Source organism: Cibotium barometz, chromosome 34 (genome assembly GCF_041138505.1).
Source record: "Cibotium barometz isolate CiBa-2024 chromosome 34, ASM4113850v1, whole genome shotgun sequence".
NCBI lineage: Eukaryota > Viridiplantae > Streptophyta > Polypodiopsida > Cyatheales > Cibotiaceae > Cibotium > Cibotium barometz.
In genome coordinates, this window is record NC_141079.1 from 26,227,432 (window position 1) to 26,247,013 (window position 19,582).

The following is a 19,582-nucleotide window of genomic DNA, read 5'->3' on the forward strand; positions in this document are numbered from 1 at the left end:
GTCTTCGTTTTGCTCAGAGTCACTTCTCATATGAGGGCTCTTGTACATATTTGCACTCACCTTTTTATATATATTCACTCACATATTTCATGCTGTGTGGTTTCACTCTGATCTCTCGTATTTCTGGTCCTTCCATCTAAAGCTAAGGTTGACTTCTCCAAGTGGGATAAGCATTTTTGTTTTCCTCTTCAAAAAGAAAAACTGAGTGGTTTGCTAGTTTATCTACTTGCTTTTTAGAAAGGATACTCGAGGATACTCAAAAAGAGGTGGGTATGAATGAGAGCTGGAGCTCCCCCTGCTAGCGCACCTCCGCCCTCGCTTTCGCCCTGTTTCCCTCTTTCCGCCTTCACGATCGCCCTGCTCCCTCACTCCGCTTGGCTTCGCCCCTAGCTCCCATCTTCCGCCTTATCCTCTTCCGCCTGTTGATTGAGCCCCCGCCTAAGCCCCTCCTAGCTTATGCCTCAGTCCAGCCCGCCTCTGCATTCACCTTGCCCCTGCCTGCCTCTTCCCCTGTTCTGTTGAGCTCCCTCCTTTCCTCGCCTTCCGGTCTTCCCCGCCTCGTGTGAGCCCCCTTGAACCTGTGCCTTGCCTCTGCACGCCACATGCCGTACCTCTTCCTTGCCTCTGTATTTTGCAGAGAGTGGAGTACTCTGGCCTCCCAGGCCAATGCTTCATATGTAGATAGATGGGACATCTCACAAGTGAAGACAATGAGGGTTAGGGTTAGGGTTTACACAGGTTCAAGCAAGCGTGGAAAACCAGAGAGAAGAGTACACGACTTCCAATATGCTTCAATGAATAGAAAAATCAAGTACAATAGCCACATGATAGTGACCCTAAAGGATAAGTGTTCACATGTCCGGCCATAAATGTGCCGGGTGGACCAAAACACTTATAAACTGCATATAAGTGAAACTGAACTAAATTGGGGGAAAAAACCTCCACTAACTGAAGTAAAAAGTGCCCCAGTAACCTACTGATGATCACTAGCACTCCTCTGGGTGCATACACAGCATAAAACCCAACAAACCCCCCTGGAGTGATATGTGATCACTGTACATCATCCACCAAAAGGAAACAAATTCAAAGCATTGCGGAATGCTTCAAATTTCGGACGTGGTAATGCCTTGGTGAAGATGTCTGCCACATTCTGATCTGTAGGACAGTAGATCAGACTGATATCTCCTGCCTGGAGTCTCTCCCGAACAAAATGATAGTGAATCTCAATGTGTTTCGTGCGAGCATGAAACACAGGATTCCTGGCCACAGCAATGGCACTCTGACTATCAGTATAGATAGGTGTAGGCTCCTCCACTGAAATATCCATATCAGTCATAAGACGACGCAGCCAAACACACTCAACAGTAGTAGTGTAGGCTGCTCTGTACTCTGCCTCACAAGACGAAGTGGCCACTGTGGTCTGTTTCTTGCTTAGCCAAGAAATGCATGAAGCGCCAAGGAAGAAACAATTTCCACTAGTGGAATGTCTGGTATCAAAATCACCAGCCCAATCTGAATCACTGTAAGCATGTAACTGCATGTCACCCCCCTCAGGATAAAGCAACCCAAGAGACAAGGTACCCTGCAAATAACGGAATACACGCTTCACAGCTTGCCAATGTGACAACCGTGGGCTGTGCATGAATCTGCTCAACTGAGAGACTGCATACTGAATATCTGGCCTTGTATTACACAAGTAAATGAGGCACCCAACAGCCTGAGCATATGTAGTGGCATCAAAGGAAACACTGTCATCTTGTAGTGCCAGTTTCATCCCAGGCTCCATAGGAGTACTAATAGGCTTGCAATCCTGAAATTTAAACTTCTCCAGAAGTTTAGCAACATAACGTGATTGCAACAACCCAATGCCTCTGTTATCTTGCACAAACTGTATGCCCAAATAGTAATGTACAAGGCCCAAGTCAGACATGTCAAATGTCTGTTGCAGTATCTCCTTAAAAGCTGCAATTTTGTCATCATTTGATCCCATGAGCAAGAGATCATCCACATAAAGACTGATGACCAGCAGATCTGTCTCTTCTTTCTTCACATACAAAGTGGCCTCTGATGGACTGTTCACAAATCCCTGAGTGAGTAGAAAAGCATCTATTTTTGCATACCAAGCTCGTGGAGCTTGTTTCAAACCATACAAGGCCTTTTTCAGCCTGCATACTTTCCCCTCATGCAAATCCCATGGGCTGAAATACATAAACTTCCTCCTCGAGGTCCCCATGTAGGAATGCAGTCTTTATGTCCAACTGGTGAACAACCCAACCACGATGTGCAGCCAATGCAATGACACACCTAAGTGTCGACATACGGGATGTAGGAGCAAATGTCTCCTCATAATCAATGCCCTTCTTCTGTGCATAGCCCTTTGCAACTAGACAGGCTTTGTACCTGTCTCAATGGATCCATCTGCATGTCTTTTCAATGTATAGACCCATTTAGTACCAATGGCTTTCTTGCCTTTGGGCAGATCAACCAAATTCCATGTTTGATTCTTTTTAATAGAATCAATCTCATCCTGCATGGCTTTGTTCCAATGCACATTATCTCGTGCATCCACAAATGAATCAGGCTCATCATCATCCTGTAAACTGGCTGCCATAACCAGATTCAAATCCATGATGTGTGCATGCTCATTGGTCCTTGTCTCCCTACGAGTACGACCAGCAAGAGGACCCTCTAAATGGCTGTCCTGTAATGTCCTCAAATACCATCTAGGTATATGTCTAACCTGTGGTGCCTGCTGTCCCATATTTGGTTCAGCTTCTGGCTCATTTGGCTGCTGAATTTCTGCACCACCTACATCATTTGCTGGTTGTCCAGTACCCTCATGAGTTGGATCACCAACTGTGGAATGAAACTCCATGGGTAGTAGACCTTCAAACACATCATTTTCAGCCTGATTTGCCTCATAACCAGCCATGGATAATTCTGATTTTTCATCAAAAATCACATCCCGACTGATGAATATCTTCCTGGATAGTGGGTCATATAACCTGTAGCCCTTGCTCTCACGGCTATACCCAACAAAAATGCATTTTGTGGCTTTATCATCAAGCTTCCTCCTCAACTCTTTGGGTATGTGTGCATATGCAAGACACCCAAAGATACGAAAATGCGATACAGAAGGCTTGCGGCCATGCCAAGCCTCAAAAGGAGTAATAGAAACCAATGCCTTTGTGGGACATCGATTTAAAATATGACAAGCACACATTACTGCTTCCACCCAAAAGATATGTGGTAGTCTTTTTGCCTTTAGCATACATCTGGCCATCTCCATGAGTGACCGATTTTTCCTTTCTGCAACCCCATTCTGCTGTGGAGTGTAAGGAGTAGTATACTGATGTTTTATACCTCTACTCCCAAGAAAGGAATTCAGCACACATGTGACATATATTCCCCCCCTCGGTCAGAATGGAGAGTCTTCACCTTGCATCCTGACTCTGTCTCAGCAAGTGCTACAAAGGCCAAAAATGCATCATATACCTGTGATTTCTGTGTCAAAGGATAGACCCAACATATACGAGAGAAGTCATCAATAAATGTTGCAAAATAAAAGCAACCACCTAATGACTTCGTCTGCATGGGACCGCAAAGATCACTGTGTATAAGTTGCAACTTTGCAGTTGCTCTTAGAGCCTGATCACGTGGGAAGGAAAACCTGTGTATTTTTCCCAAAATACATCCTTCACAAATGTGATCTGGAGGCTTCTCCATGAGAGGTAGATCTGTAAACATATTATGTCGCTGCATAAGCATAAGACTACCAAAATTTACATGCCCCATGCGAGCATGCCATAACTCCGCATCAACCATAGCTGGAGTAAGAGTGAATGCATGATAAGCAGACTGATCCACTGGCTGAAATGCATCCAACTCATAAAGTCCATGACATAATGTACGAGTAAGCATCAAGGTCAAGGCATTTGCTTTGTCTCTGACCATGCATTTATCATCATCAAAGTAGACCTGCATTCCACAATGTGCTAAAGAAGAAATGGACAACAAATTCTTCTTTATCCCTGGTACATATAAGGCATCTGTAAGGCGGAGAATGGAGCCATCAATGGCTGTAAGCTGAATCTCCCCAATGCCACACACTGGATATGAAGCATTGTTGGCACACTGAACAGTTTTGCCAACAGGGGCAGGGCCAACATGACTAAACAAATCCCTGCGAGATGTGATATGCTTTGAGGCACCACTATCAAAATACCAAGTACATGCATGTTCTGTCAAACTGAGTGCCTGTGAAGACCAAGAGGCATCATAGCTGCATGTAAAAAAACAGTAATCCCTGTCCTCAACAAAAGAAGCAGTCTCTGGAGGAGCTTTAGGAGTATCATTAACTGACATCCCAGCTTCCTTTGCCTTCTCTTTGGCAATCCTCTTCCTACATTCCGTGATGTAGTGACCTGGCTTCTTACAGTAATGACATTTGCCCTTCTTCTTGGGCTGTCCATCACCTTTCTTGGTATCCTGTGAAGAACCACCATCACCTGAATTTTGATTTGCACTCTTTGGCTGAGATTTCCCTTCCCCCTTTTGACCTGTAGTAAATGCTTGTTCAGCATTTGTGTTCATATTCATATTCTTCCTCATTTTCTCCTCTTGTAGTAAGAGAGCAACAAGTTCCTGATACTTGAGGGGTTCAACAGCATTCCTCATGCTGAGGTTCAAAGAGGTATGGAAAGCCAAGTAGGATCTTGGCAAAGAGTGCAAGATGGTGGACACAAGCTGTGTCTCAGGAATAATCTCATCCACATTGATGAGTTGCTCTCTCAAATCCTGCAGCTTGTTTAAGTGGCTAGACATATCATCTCCTTCATTCATTTTCTGATTTTCCAGCTCTCTTTTCAAAAATGAGATCCTAGCCTCATTACGAGCAGCATACATCTGCTCCAAAGTCACCCATGCATTCTGTGAAGAGCCAGCTGAACGAATATGAGGTATAATGGACCTCTGAACTGACAATGCAATGAGTGACAAAGCTTGTGCATCCCTGGCATCCCATGTCTTTTGAGCATTTGTTCTCTGAACAGGAAATGGCTGTCCTGGAGCCTGTACCTGTTGTCCTCGTCCACGAGCACCCCCTTGGGGAGGAGTCTCTGGAGCCAATGGACCTGGACGTGGTTCATCACCACTAACAAAATCCCAAAGACCTTTTGCCACAAGCACATTTTTCAGCATAAAACTCCACAAGGAGTAGTTCGTGCCATCCAATTTGTCTTTCTTAGACAAATATGTGAATACATCACTTTGCTGTTGATTTGCCATTATGCTTTACGCACAATGTTGTACCTGTTTACCAAAAAACCCAATAGCAAAAACCCTGATAACAACTGTACTCCACTGAATACAGTTCACCCAAATCTGCCTGCACTCTCAATCCTCTGAATGTGCAGCTCAATGCACCAATGACTGAGTAGAGCAGCAAATGGCGTACACAATGCCAAAATGCCCAAATTTGCTGCACCCAAACTGTGCAAAAAACCTGTATATTTTCTTGCTAGAAAATCTGCCTGTTGTGCCTGTATATTTTCACAGAGAAAATTAAAGTGCCCAATATTCAAAACTTGTAATGCTTACCAGCTGAGATTTCAACAGGTACAAAGCTGTGCAGGTACAGTCGGCGCTGTCTTGTACAGTTGACGCAGGCAGGTGACAGTCGGCGCTTACAGGCGTATGGCTGCGCTTGACTGTACGGTGGCTGGTACACGTACGCTGACAGGTACAGTATGCTGTACGGCGCTGTCAGGTACTGAATGATGTTCAGCGCACAGTTGTAGCTGAAGGCAGCGCAAACAAGGTGTACGGGCAGCAGATACGGGCAGTTGATGAAAGTGAATGTGTACAGCAATGGGCAAAGGCAAAGCTTCAACAGCTCTGATACCAATTGAAGACAATGAGGGTTAGGGTTAGGGTTTACACAGGTTCAAGCAAGCATGGAAAACCAGAGAGAAGAGTACACGACTTCCAATATGCTTCAATGAATAGAAAAATCAAGTACAATAGCCACATGATAGTGACCCTAAAGGATAAGTGTTCACATGTCCGGCCATAAATGTGCCGGGTGGACCAAAACACTTATAAACTGCATATAAGTGAAACTGAACTAAACTGGGGGAAAAAACCTCCACTAACTGAAGTAAAAAGTGCCCCAGTAACCTACTGATGATCACTAGCACTCCTCTGGGTGCATACACAGCATAAAACCCAACAACAAGAGCTTGTCCTCGCTGTTAGTCCACGAGACCACCTCTAGTGGTCCCCCTCCAACACCCCCCCCCCCCCCCCCCCCCCCCCGATCCTCTTTAGGGAGGTGGGGGGAGAATTGGCCCCCAGGCAACAGAGCACCAGGATTCGGCCACGGCCACTGCTGATGTAGGAGGCACCAAGGCTGCAAGGCACATGAGGATACGGTTTCGTCAGAGAACCATTTCGAGCATTTATCTCAGTAGCCCCCGACGGTGATGCCCCCCCCTCCCCCCCCCCCAAAAATTACCTTGAGGAACCCACCTCCGGCCCCTCCTATTTGGAGGCTGTTACCTCGCCGAGATTCCTCTCCTGGTTCTTAGATCCTAATGAGGCCCTCTGGTCCTACCGAGCCTTCGACGGACCCTTCCTCACATCCCCAACCTCCCCCTCCCTCCTAGGAGGATACCTCTCCTCTTCCTTCTCCCACTCTTCAGCTACCCCGTCTACACCCCCCCCCCCCTCCCATCTCCTCTCCTCCCCTCCCCAACCTTCGGCTTCAGCTCGACCCTGAGCAGCTTCCTCTAAACCGACTCCTTTGGAGTCCCCTCTCCTACTTTCGGAGCATTCTTGCCACCCTCTAGCTGTGCCAGATCCGGAGTAAAGGCAACCAGCAAGTTTAGTCCGCCGCTTGATTCATCGTTTCTCTAAGCCGGTTGAGATGACCATTGCCACCTCTTTGGGCTCTCCCACCAGAGTTGCCAAGCGCCTCCTCAGGGTTCTAGGGCAGCTAGTGGATTACAGTTTCTTCCAATGTCTCCGTGTTGAAGGAACTGGTATGTTTGAGGAGGCGGTGGCTCCCATTCGGATTTGCGTGGTATTTCATCACTCCAGGCCCTCCACGCCAGAGAGTGGCCCGATGATCTTCTCCTTCCCCTTGAGTGTAGCACCAGGGATAGAATGGGACACGGAGTCGGTGTTTGCCGCCATCCAGGGCAGGCAGTCGAGCTCTCTCATCATTTGCATGATTTGCGCATCACCGATGTGCTTACTCATGTTTGGCCCTTGGCTCAAATGGAGTTGGGAGGCTCGGGCCACAGAGATTAGGATAGGGAGGTGGTGTCCACTAGCTTAGAGGTGGACACCACCTCTCATCATTTGCATCATCTGCGCATCACTGATGTAATTACTCATCTTTGGCCCTTGGCTCATATGGAGTTGGGAGGCTTGGGCCACAGAGATCAGGATAGGGAGGTGGTGTCCACCAGCTTAGAGGTGTTGCTTTTTGTGTTCCTTCATATCTCAGTAGTAGCAGTACCCCGTCCCCCTCCTATAGATACCTGCATTGCGACATGTAGAGCCCAGATTATGCTTATTCTCGGGCTCGGATAGAGTGGTGTCACATGGAGGGCAGGATCCACGTTGGCGCTTCTTCATCCCAGGACTGCTTGTGACTACTCCTCGTCGAAACCCACGCCCAAGAGTCTTTGAGTGGAGAGCAATTCCGATAGTTCCGCTTCCCACAGAGATTAGATATACAGATTGCCTCATGGAACATCTAGGGTTTTGGGGGGCGTCAATGCTTTCAGAGGCATGGCACCCTTAGAGGAGAGTTTCATAGAGTAGCAGCTGAGGGACCCATTGATATCCTCTTCCTCCTTGAGCACCATCTTTCAGAGGGGCATACCCACCGTTGGGGGAAGATTCTACCGCGCATGAGTCACACTTTCTGATCCTCTTCTTTTGGCCCCTCCGGGAGGTGGGGGGAGTTTGTATTTCTGTTAGCAAGTAGCTATTGCCGGCGGTAGTTGGCTTAGGCACTATTGACACTGGTCGGGCTCAGTGGGTGACCATCAGGATTGGAGAGGATTGTGTGGGCTTTTTAAATGTATATGCACCGAACGCTGTTGTAGGCAGAGCCATCTTTTGGATTACAGTTCACGAGTCCCTTCCACAGGCCGACTTTTGGTGTATGGGTGGGGACTTAAACATGATAGAGTCAGTAGAGGATAGACTCGGAGGAGGCATGGCTACAGTTTCAAGCTCAGAGTACTCTGCTTGGGAGGGGCTCTTAGGGGGGTGGACCCTTGGCATTTACTAGAGTTTGGAGGTAGCCCCAGGAGTCTGTGCTTCTCACGGTCTTATAGAAGTACCAATCCTAATCTTTCGAGACTTGCTAGATTCTATGTGGATGAGTGGGCTTCGGTCGTGATGGGGGCATGATTGGTAATTTGGCAGGCACTACTTTCTCCGATCACGCTCCATTTATTTTCTCTCTGGAGGATCCCTGGAGGCAAGACAGACACTTGAGCACTCGGATCCTTGACAGCATCATCCAAGACTCTGAGATATGCAGCAGGATAAAGCAGCTTTGGGAGGGGCTGGATTTTCTCTCAGGATCAACTGCCGCAGGCACTTGGATGTAGGCCTAGGTGAGATTAGCAGTTTATTGTAGGAGGCAGCACATAGCATATTGGATAGATTCCATGAGCAGAAGAGGAGCATTCGCCGAGGCCTTGCTTCTCTTCAGCGACTTCAGGAGAGCTCCCCAGATAGCGCGTGGATTGAGGGTCAGTTGGTTGTTGCTTGTACTAATCTCAGATCCATAGGGGAGCGGAGGGTGGAGTATAGATACCATGCCAGAGCTTCCTTTTGGAGGTAGGTGGTGTTGAGATATCGAGCTCAACTAGTGCTACGGCGGACATTGATGACCCACTTGGGTGATAGCTTTCCGCATCTACACCACTGGCATGGTTGGTGAGATTATGGGTGATATGCGGCCAGTGGGATGACAAGCTGTGTGACAGCCATTTTGGATTACTAGAGATTGGCATAGTTATAGCGCCAACTCATTTAGTCGGGTTCACATTATGGACCGACCCTTGTATGTTGTAGTAGTTGAGTACTAACCCATATAGTGTGTACTCTTATCTTTATGTTATGTTGGTTGAGTAGAGAAGAAGAAGATAGAAGAAAATTTAGCTATCCATCTCTCTCTTGTGTCTTGCTCTCTCTTGTGTGTGTGTGTTTGCTTGCTAGGGTTTGAAGCTCTCCCTCTCCTCCACATTCTCTTTATGGTATTAGAGCCTGGTTCGTGTGAGAGCTAAGGAGGCAAGCAAGAGTCAAGGACAAGCAAGGAAGGAAGCGGTACTACACGGGTAAGAGCACCATCATCTCTTTCTTCTTCAAGGTTTACAACACCCCCTCAGTAGCTCTGGGAGCTACACATCTCTGATTGAGGAGATGTCTTCGCGGGAGCAGAGCTATAGGGCAAGTATACTGTCCTATTGGACCAAGTTTTTTCGGCCAAATCGTTACGGGTCCCGTTTTGTCACTGCAGGGTATTTTTGGTAGTTTTCTGGAAGTTTTGGTAGAGAACTATTTCTGTTTGAAATGTGGTTATTGCAGTGCAGTAATGCATTTTGGAAGTGCAGACAAGGTTTGCACATGTATTGTGGATACTGGGTATATGTACATGTACTCTAGTCACATTTGGTGACACATAAGTTGTGCTGAAGTACTGCTGCTGCAGCAGTTATAGGAGATACTGTTGTATCACAGGTTGCATACAGAAGTTGTCTCTTTGCAGGTTATTTGATTGCTGCAGGAAAACATGTCTGACGGAATTAATCAAATTGTTAGTGAGAAGCTGGATAAGAATAACTTCTATGCCTGGAAGTTCAGAATGACCAACTTTCTAATGGGTAAACGATTTTGGGATTGTGTAGAAGGAGACAATGAGGAGCCTCTAGAGTTATCTGAGGAGAATGCCACTACTGCAGATATAAACGCATTCAAGGATTGGAATCAGGGTGCAAGAAAAGTCATGTACTTGCTTTCAATTAGTGTCATAGACACTATGATAGGACACATACAGGATGCAAACACTCTAGCAGTTGCATGGCAGAATCTGGCTCAGATGTTCCAGACTAACACAAAGGTAAGAAAGTTACAGTTAAAGCAAGAGTTACATACTGTGGAAAAGAAAAGCATGTCCATCAATGAATATGCCTTAAAGATCAAGAGCATTGTTGAATCCCTTGGGTCTATCAATGTATCAGTGGAGGATGATGATTTGGTGAGTGTCTGTCTGAATGGGCTTGGCAAAGAGTACAAGCTATTCAAGACCTCCATTGCAGTTATTAGGGAGAATATTCCCAACTTTCGGGACTTGATATCTATGCTGATCATAGAAGAAAAGGCTTTAGGTGAGGATTCTTCTTCACTTTCTTTGTAAACACCTCTTGCCACCATATGATGTAGGCTAAGTGTATGTTGTTCCTCCATGGTACCTTTTGCAGACATGAGACACTAGGTCCACATATGGCCTAAGATTTATCCTTGTACATGCAGGAGAGATAACCATTGGAGGGGATTTTGTGTGTTTGTCCTGGTATATCCCACATTTTGTCTATACCCAAGGGAAGCCCATAACTGACATGAGAAACTAGGGCCTTGGATTTATCCTTGTCCAAAAAAACTGGCATAAGAAACCATGAGCCTATGATTTATCCTTGATACAGTATGAGGCATTTTCTTGAGGGGGGGTTTGTTGGGAATATCAAGGAACTGCCTCTTTTATGTATGCACCTAGGAGTGCTAGTATTGTAGGAGTTTGAGGGTGTTGCCATGTGGCATTTCATATTGTCCCATGTAGAGGGTTGACGTTGTACCTTGTGTACCTCACTTCTATATAAGTGAGGTCTCTATCATGAATAGATCATCCAGCAAGCTCTCAAGTCTTTTCATGAGTACAAGTCTCAATCTTGTAACCTAACTGAACTTGAGCGTATGCTGAGTAGTTAGCTTCTTCATTATGTTTGTCTTTGAGTTCTTTCCTCCATAGCTTTGTCTTAGTTTAGTTGCTCTTGCTTTCTAGTCTAGCTGTAGCTCTGTTGTTCCTTCAAATGCAACATGGGACTTAGTGCCTTTGCCTAAGGAAAAGAAGGCAATTGGATGTAAGTGGGTGTATAAAGTCAAGCACAATGCTGATGGTTTAGTGAGCAGGTACAAGGCAAGATTGGTTGCCAAGGACTATGCACAGACTTATGGCATAGACTATGAGGAGACATTTAGCCCGGTTGCAAGAATGGCAACCGTGAGAGCTATCATTGCTATGGCTCCAGCGAAGGGTTGGTCTTTACATCAAATGGATGTAAAGAATGCTTTCTTGCATGGTGATTTGCAAGAAGAAGTGTACATGATGCAGCCACCAAGTTATGAGAGTGATGCACATCCAGATTTTGTGTGCAGGTTACGCAAAGCCTTGTATGGCTTAAAGCAGGCACCCAGAGCATGGTCAAACAAGATCACGGAGTATCTTGTTACCATTGGATTTCAGATATTCAATGCAGATTTTTCACTATATGTAAAAAAGACAGATAGAGGGATCATGCTATTAGTCATCTATGTGGATGACTTGATTATCACTGGTGATAGTGATGCAGACATACGTGATGTCAGGATGCTTTTGAAGCAAAAGTTTGAGATGAAGGATTTGGGTAAGTTGTGGTATTTCTTGGGCATAGAGGTGGTGAGATCACCTCATGGCATTTTGCTATTGTAGAGGCAGTATGGCTTGGACATGTTGTCCAAGTATGGTATGACAGGCTGTAAGCTTATTTCAGTGCCATTGGAGCAGAACACACAGCTTTTCGCAGATACAGGTGAGCTTTTGGAGGACCCCACTACATACAGACGTGTGTTTCAAGAAGATGGCGAAGGAACAAGCAAAGGACCATGCAAATCTGGTAGAAGATAGAGAAGAAGAAGATGAAGCAGAAGCATCCACAACAACATAAGTCAAAGCCTTCACAACAATGGAAAATCTCTCTTCACGATGAAGATTATGATTGGGCTTTCTGATTTACCCTATGTGTGTGTGCAAAGGGTTCTCTGCCCAAGAAGTCCCCCAAAATCTGAATTAAATAAACCTTGTGTATATTTTGCCTTGATCTTATAAAAGGCTCCATCATACTCATCTTATCCCTACTTAGAGCAAGGGGGGCTTGTTTTTTGGTAGACTAATAAAGGTTGTCATGAGTGGTCCAACTCTTATATCAGGCCTAACATGAGAGTTCAGTTGTTGGTGTTGTTGTGTCTCTTTTGAGACATGATACAGTTTAGAGTCCAAATCACCATGGTTATTGAAGGTCTCTCAAAGAAATCCCACACTTGCTCCAAAGGGAGGTTTGTTGGGATTTGGAGTCGTATGTGTGAACAACTGCTAAAAAGGCTAGTATGCTGTGTGTTTATGAACACTCCCTATGAGTGTTAGTGTGTGTGTGTGTGTGAATCCACTCTTAGGAGAGTGGATAAGTATGCATTTAATGTGAGTCTATGAGGTAGATGAACCTCTTAGGCTTTAAAAGCAACGTACTTGGTGAAGGATATCATATCAATATATCTATCATCGAGTCATGTAATACTCTCTCCCTAAGTTCATCTCTCTCTCTCTCTCTCTCTCTCTCTCTCTCTCTCTCAGATTCGGGGGAGATACCACTGTCTCTTTAGGGAGGGATTTGGTCCACTTAGCAGAGTTATGCAGTTTCATGATCAGAGATGCTTGGGGGGATTTTTGATGGAGTTACGACGTCATAGAGAGTGGCTATTACAGCAGCTCCCACAGCAGAGGGATACTACATCTCAGACACGGATCACTACCTTCTTCCAGCCACTTAGTGGTGGGACATCCTCCACAGCTCCTTCGGTCCAGACCTGAGTCACTTGGAGACGCACTATATCTACATCTACTACCAGAGGAGTGACATCAGCTCGACCGAGAGAGCTACGATCCAAGAGAGGCCCCGCCCACCTGGCCCTCGCCCCCTAGATCTCCACCAGACATAGATTGATGAGATCTTGAGGAGACATAGCAGAGAGGACAGACCCCAGATTGATCTAGCACAGATTGGGAGATATCTTTCCCCTAACCCGATGTATGACATCCTACACCCAGTCATTGGCACACCGGTTGGAGTTAGATGCTTTTACCCCTCCTCCCTCCCACCCACCCCACAGTACTTAGCCAGAGCCCTGTATGAGATTTATCTCCACATTATAGAGTACTTTGTACTTCTTTTTTTCTTTTGTATCCATTTGATGTCCATTGAGACATGATGATGATGTACACAAGTTTTGTCTCATAGGCCCTTTTTTGGCCTTTAGAAGACATTAATAAAATTTTTCTTTCTTTCTTTCTTTCTCCCTCCCTTATTGTGCTCTATACTTGGCATAGTAGGATCTACATTTTTCATCTTGTATAATCTCAGATTCTGAGATCTTTTCAGTTTTAGTTTACTGTCGCTTTTTCTTTTTTCATCCATGACGAGATTTCACTATGTATACATCATTTTGGTCTCATAGACCCTTTGGGTCTTTTGAAGACGTTAATATAACTCTCTCTCTCTCTCTCTCTCTCTCTCTCTCTCTCTACACACACACTATGTAAGCTAACATAGATTATTTTGGGCACCTGTTGCGGAGCAATATGTGTTGCTTTCTTGGATATTGTGTTGTGCCAAAGGACTTTCATCGCACATGGATGATACATGGATGCATCTACCACATGGTATAACCAGCATGACTTTGAGAAAGTGCTATTGGCAGGTTGTATGATTAATGGGTATGGTGCAAAGGTCTATGCATGAGGTTGGAATTTGGATTTATGGGCCGATTCAGTCGATTCATGATTGTATAGGCATGTACTCCTGTGTCGACAACTTTGTAGCATAGAGTCAACTAGTGACTTCTGGCATTGGCACAGATAGTTTGGGGTGGAGGTTGAACTGTGTAGTGAATTAGTGCTAGGGCTATCCTTAGTGGGACTCGCTACATTTCACTTTTTTCTATGAATCTAATGGAAGGGGAAGATACTGTTTCATCCCTCATTGGGCTAGGACCAATGTGTTAGGATAACCTGGGGTTAAAGGGATTTGCTAACTCAGGGTCAGGGTTGGGGCTTAACCGGGCATAGGGTCTGATAGGACCAGCTCAAGAGGCTAAGGGCTAGCAAGGATGAGGAATCCTCAAAGTGAAGGTGTCTACCAAGGCGGGAGACCTCAAGGCCAAGGGTAGAAAAGCAGGCAGGCGGTTTGGTGGTGAGACTCTTGCTACCAAGGCCTCTAGGCAATCAGGACCTTGGGCTCAAGAGTTGTTCTGGCAGAACCTATGACTGGGAGGAGAGTCACTAGCCAAATTCTATCACGGTCATCTGCTTTGGATTTATTGCGTGCATCTTCAACACTGTTAGGGTTTCTAGGTATCAGGGTCTAAGAGATGTCATAGAGGTTCTTGCATAGAGCAAGGCCTCTTTATGGAGGGTCTTCTCCACCAGCTCCAATGTCCACTAAACTGAAAAGGAAGGAAAATGCTTAAGCTTCCTTGTTTGTGGATGTGAAGTATTGCATGCGTGGCCATTGGTTAGGCTACTAGTGGGCCCTGGAAAGGAAGGAAAATGCTGAAGCTGCCCTGTTTGTGGATTTGAAGGATGGCATGCGTGGCCATTGGTTAGGCTGCTAGTGGGCCTGGATTGGAAGCCATCACCAGAAGTTTGCTGCAACAGGGAAGCTCTCAACTACAGGCTTTTTTTGCTTGGTCTAAGGAGCCAATGTAAGAAGTTGAGAAAGTAACCTTGGATGTGAAATCAGAAATGGTCCATGGACCATGGAGTTGACAGATGTAGTAGCCATTTGGGGGTAAGTTAAAAGTTAGAGCTTGTTATTATCCTTAGGGTCGAAGACATGACCGGCGTGCACCATTCAGACCATCTTCGTGGAGAGATTTTGGAGCTCTGTCGAAACACAGAGGGTGACAGAGACACTCTATGCAAGAGATTCCTACAAGAGGAGCTTAAAACATTTTTCTGGAGGTTATATTCATGATCAGAAATGTCTAGATAGTACATGTAGAGTATGCTCCAGTAAAATGACAAGAATGCCTCCATCACCTTGAGGGCAGGCGGGCACACATGCAGGCATTTCTTCACGCTGTGTTTGTGTTTATCATCTAGTAAACTTCCCACAAATCTCTTTATTTCGCTTGATTTTGTAAGTTTTAGATACTTGAAGACTGATCAATAACAAACTTATGACTTTGTGCAGATGGGAAACTTTGCAAGGTGTATGATGTTGTTTTCAATCTGGTAGTTATGAGGCACTCAATGATGCTCAAGCAGCTGAGAACATTTCTGATTAACATGGCAATGACATGGATCAGTCAAAAATATGGGGTCGAGCTTAAACCTGGTAATATACTACTTCTTGTGTATATCCTCAGATTCTAATGCTACCTCCTTACATTCTGTTCAGGTTCTGTAACAGTTGACTTGATGGTGCACATGTGGCTCAAATACTTTTCATGTATATCATCAAACTTAAACGCTGCCTCCTTACATTTTGTTGATGCACTAAATTTGAATCAATGGTGCTGCACAAATAACTAACATTTTCCTAAGAGCCTGCTATTTTTTGTTTTGTTTTTTGTTTTTTTTTTTTTGTGGGGGGAGGGGGGCATGTTCAGCCAGCAAATAGGCTGGCTAGCTGTTTTGCTGTACCACCATCAAATTGGTGCTCAGCAGCTTCCTCACCAGTTGGGTGCCAGTTTGTTCTCAGCCAAACCTTGGGGCATGCTGTTTTGGCCCTGCCCTCCCATGCTTTGCCTGTTCACACTGCTGCCCACCCTGCATGCTGACCTGTGTCATGGCAAGTCTCCAGCTACCGATTGGCTGATACCTGGGAAGGAGGCACCTGTCCTTTGTCTAGGTCCACTTCAATGCAATAGTTCTCTTTAGATAGAAACTTGACTGAATGGAAGTTTAGAATTTCGCCCTTAGGCGTATATGATAGAATTCTTGGAATGGATTGCTTACTCAGAATCAGGCTAACATCCATTGTCACAAAGAAACTATTTCTTTCATACATCTTCACAAGAGCAAGGTGCAAGGAATTGGAGTAACTAGAGCTCCTATCTTACAACTTGTATCTAAACTATTGAAAGGACTTGGGAAGAAGCAAGCAATTTATATTGTTAAGCTAAATCCTGCAAGCAAGGAATCAGATGCTAAGGAACCTGAATGGTGAAGTGAGTATACCGACATATTTCTTGAAGACTTGATTGAAATGCTCCCAACTCAAGAAGTAGATCATGAGATTGAGTTGATACCTAGAGCTCTGCCACACAACTTTTGGAGTAGGGCCTTGTTCGACCCAGTGTATCCCCATGGGGTGCGCCCGTACTTTCCAAAAGAAGAAGAATGGGGCTCTTAGGTTATGTATTGACTATTGGGGATTGAATCAGTTGACCATCATGAATAAATATCCCATTGATGAGCTTTTAGATCACTTGCATGATGGTGCCTAGATATTCACAAAGATTGACTTGAAGTCAGGGTATTATCAAATTAGGATTAAAGAGCAAGATATTCCTAAGACTGCCTTTAATACCCGATATGGCCATTATGAATTTACAGTAATGCTATTCGGATTGACAAATGGCCCTGCTACCTTCAATCAATTAATGCAAATAGCACGGAATCACCCGCAATACCAATAACACTAGCATGGCCCCAAATGTGCATACACCAATACCACTAGCTGGTTAGTATTTAATATGGAATTATTCATGATACCAACTACTAGCATGGTGCAATGGTATTTCAGGCGTCCCCAATCTACCATAGTAACATCCCTCTTGCTTGAGTTTACATTTGTCCTCAACTGCATGTTTGCTTATATATATCTGGACAAGTGCGAAAATATTGCTCAGGCTGGGTTGATGATCAATATTGTGCCAGGCTCAAGTATTTCCTCTTGATCAATGATTGCATTTGGTAGTGTGTTGATGATCAATGATTGTGTCGGGCTCAAGTATTTCCTCTTGAAAGTACTATTGAGTCGTGCAATCATCTCTCTCTACCTTTGACTGTCTCTCTCTCCCCCCTTCTCTCTCTCTCTCTCTCTCTCTCTCTCTCTCTCTCTCTAATTCCACCATCCCCACTGGTTGGAATTAGTAGTATACCACTTACCATGATTGTACATTTATAGCATGCTAAACAGTGACTGCATAGTGAGCTGCACATGACTAGAATTAGCTTTTCATTTTCATTTCAGTTTTTCTTTCCATGACACTCAGGACATGGACTTGTTGTATACATATTTGTCTCATAGGCCAATTTGGCCTTCCGTAGACTTTAATATATCTTTTCTTTTCTTTTCTTTTTCTTTGAGATCGAGTTCCATCCACCATAGTTGTGATGTCTCGTGGTTGCACTCTGATCTCCAATAACTAGCAAATCATATCAGCTAATATGCAAACATCTGGCTTTAACAAGGCAACAGCTAGAGACTTTGTGTAATGATTTAAACTGCTGATTCTTGGAATACAGATTTCAAGCTTCCCAAAGGGAAATACAAGGGAGATTTTGTGAGAAAGCACTACATACGAGCAGCTAAAGCACAACTGGTTACTGAAATTCCTTGTAAGAACTCAGATCATGCTTTTGTGGCCTTGTTTAAAGAATTGCTCGCCACTCACCTGTTCATGTTATAGATGATTTGACGGATATTTGTGGATTTTTTAAAGAAAAGTCTGTGGTTTTCATCCTATTCTATGTTGTTAGCAGCAGTAATGCAAAGATTTCATTAGAGCCTGATATATATGCATGGTTTTTCCTGAGCAGATGCAGATGCAGGATTGCAGCCCTCATTTCCACTATTAATTAGCAACTCATCATCTCAACGTTTGGAGTCACATGATGTGGAATCACTCAAACCTGGAAAAGTTCATAACAAGGCAACTGTAGGATTAAAAGCTCATCCGGCTACACAAAATTTGAGGAATACTTTACCACCTGATTTTATTGAGGATAAAGCTGCAGTGTCTTGCCATCAAGAAATACAAGAAAGCAGCATGGCCATGGAAGAGGGAGTTTCTGGCTTTTTATCTGCAGTTCCATGTGAGAATAAAAGGAAGTGCGAGCTAGGAGCTTGTGTCCCATCTCAAGATATTGAAATGCTACCCACACAATTGGTTGTTAAGCAGCCACCATTGATTCAAGTTAAATATATTGGATGCCCAGTGGAGCTTGTCATTCTATGTTTATCATTTCCATCTTGTGTAAGAAAACTATCAGCTTATATCAGTGCTATGTTCACATAAAATCAAAGATGCTTGTGCTGATAAATAATTTTTATGTGATTGAAGATAGAGGTGCAAGGATTGAATGTTTGTGTCTCCAATACAGAGCTCTATGTGGAAGCTAGCTCATATGATCCTATTGTGGTATTTCTTCCTTCTAGAAGCTTTTTTGTTTTTTTTTTGCACAATCCTGAACATTAAACATGCACACACACAGGCATACTTGTTATGTAATGCCTGCAGGAAAATCTGTTTTTGTTGTCCTTTTCCCATTTTTTGGCATTCAGTATCACTTGACACAACTCAGTTTTATGTAAATCTATGAATCATTGAGGTTAAGCTCACATATTTTTTAATGGTGAGGATTGCTTCCATAGACGCTACGAAATTGTTTTCTCAATGGCCTGCCATTTTTTCAGGTCCCACTTGTTTTTCCAACAACACCAACAGAAGCAAAGGCATCATTTTTTCGGTTGGAAAGCCTTCTTGAAGTCTCTCTTCCTTACCTCCCATTTATTGAACTATTGACCTGATTGAAGTATGTGTCCTGTCCACCTTGTTTGCCATAATATATGCAGAAAAGCAGAAAAGGTTATATGTGGTTAGATTCATGCAAAGTGTTAGGTTGTTAATGGTAAAACATCTTGGAAGGGGGTAGTGGCACTTGCCTTTACCTCCCTCATGGATAAATGACTTCTAATCCTTTTATCTTGTCTTTGGGATGGTGGCAGGTACATGCTTCTTCCCATCAGTTTGGTCACTATACAAAGAGTCCACCTCACAACAAGCACTCTTTATGTAGATATTTTAGTTTTAAATTTACAAATGGCATTGCATGAGAGTTTAATTTTGGAGTTTGAAATGGTTGTCATGGATAAATACTTGAAACCCTGATATGACAAAGCCAGCCATTCAGCCATTATTTCATTTGAAAATATATTCCACTATTCCTAATAAAAATAAATAAATATGGCCACCACCATAGTGTAAGGGGGTGGGGAGAAGTCCACCCACATGTGCGTGAGTATCGATTTAGAAATTTTCTTATAAACAATTAAGATTACTCCATTTGTAGAATATATTTCACCTAGTGTGTTGTACTCCAAAGGAAGTTGTTATACTTGGTGGGTTGTTTTTTACCTTCTTGAAGTTTGCACTACTTGGGAGATCCTCTTCCACATGTTCTCCATTGTGTATTCCATAATGGTGTGCCCAATAAGCAATTCCTTTCTTGGTGAGACTT

At 44.2% G+C, this 19,582-nt stretch overlaps 1 protein-coding gene across 1 annotated transcript in view; it reads left to right on the forward strand.

Annotated features, from left to right (window-relative positions):
• The window catches only part of LOC147618835 (uncharacterized), a 72,455-nt gene extending 53,158 nt beyond the window's left edge, over positions 1–19,297 (forward strand). The window contains exons 4-9 of the mRNA XM_086773911.1: positions 15,306–15,449; positions 17,588–17,680; positions 17,882–18,318; positions 18,406–18,483; positions 18,759–18,877; positions 19,071–19,297. Of these exons, the coding sequence (XP_086630037.1) occupies positions 15,306–15,449; positions 17,588–17,680; positions 17,882–18,318; positions 18,406–18,483; positions 18,759–18,872 (866 nt within the window). The 3' untranslated portion in view covers positions 18,873–18,877; positions 19,071–19,297. The remainder of the gene's footprint in view (positions 1–15,305; positions 15,450–17,587; positions 17,681–17,881; positions 18,319–18,405; positions 18,484–18,758; positions 18,878–19,070) is intronic.
• The last annotated feature ends 285 nt before the right edge of the window (positions 19,298–19,582 follow it).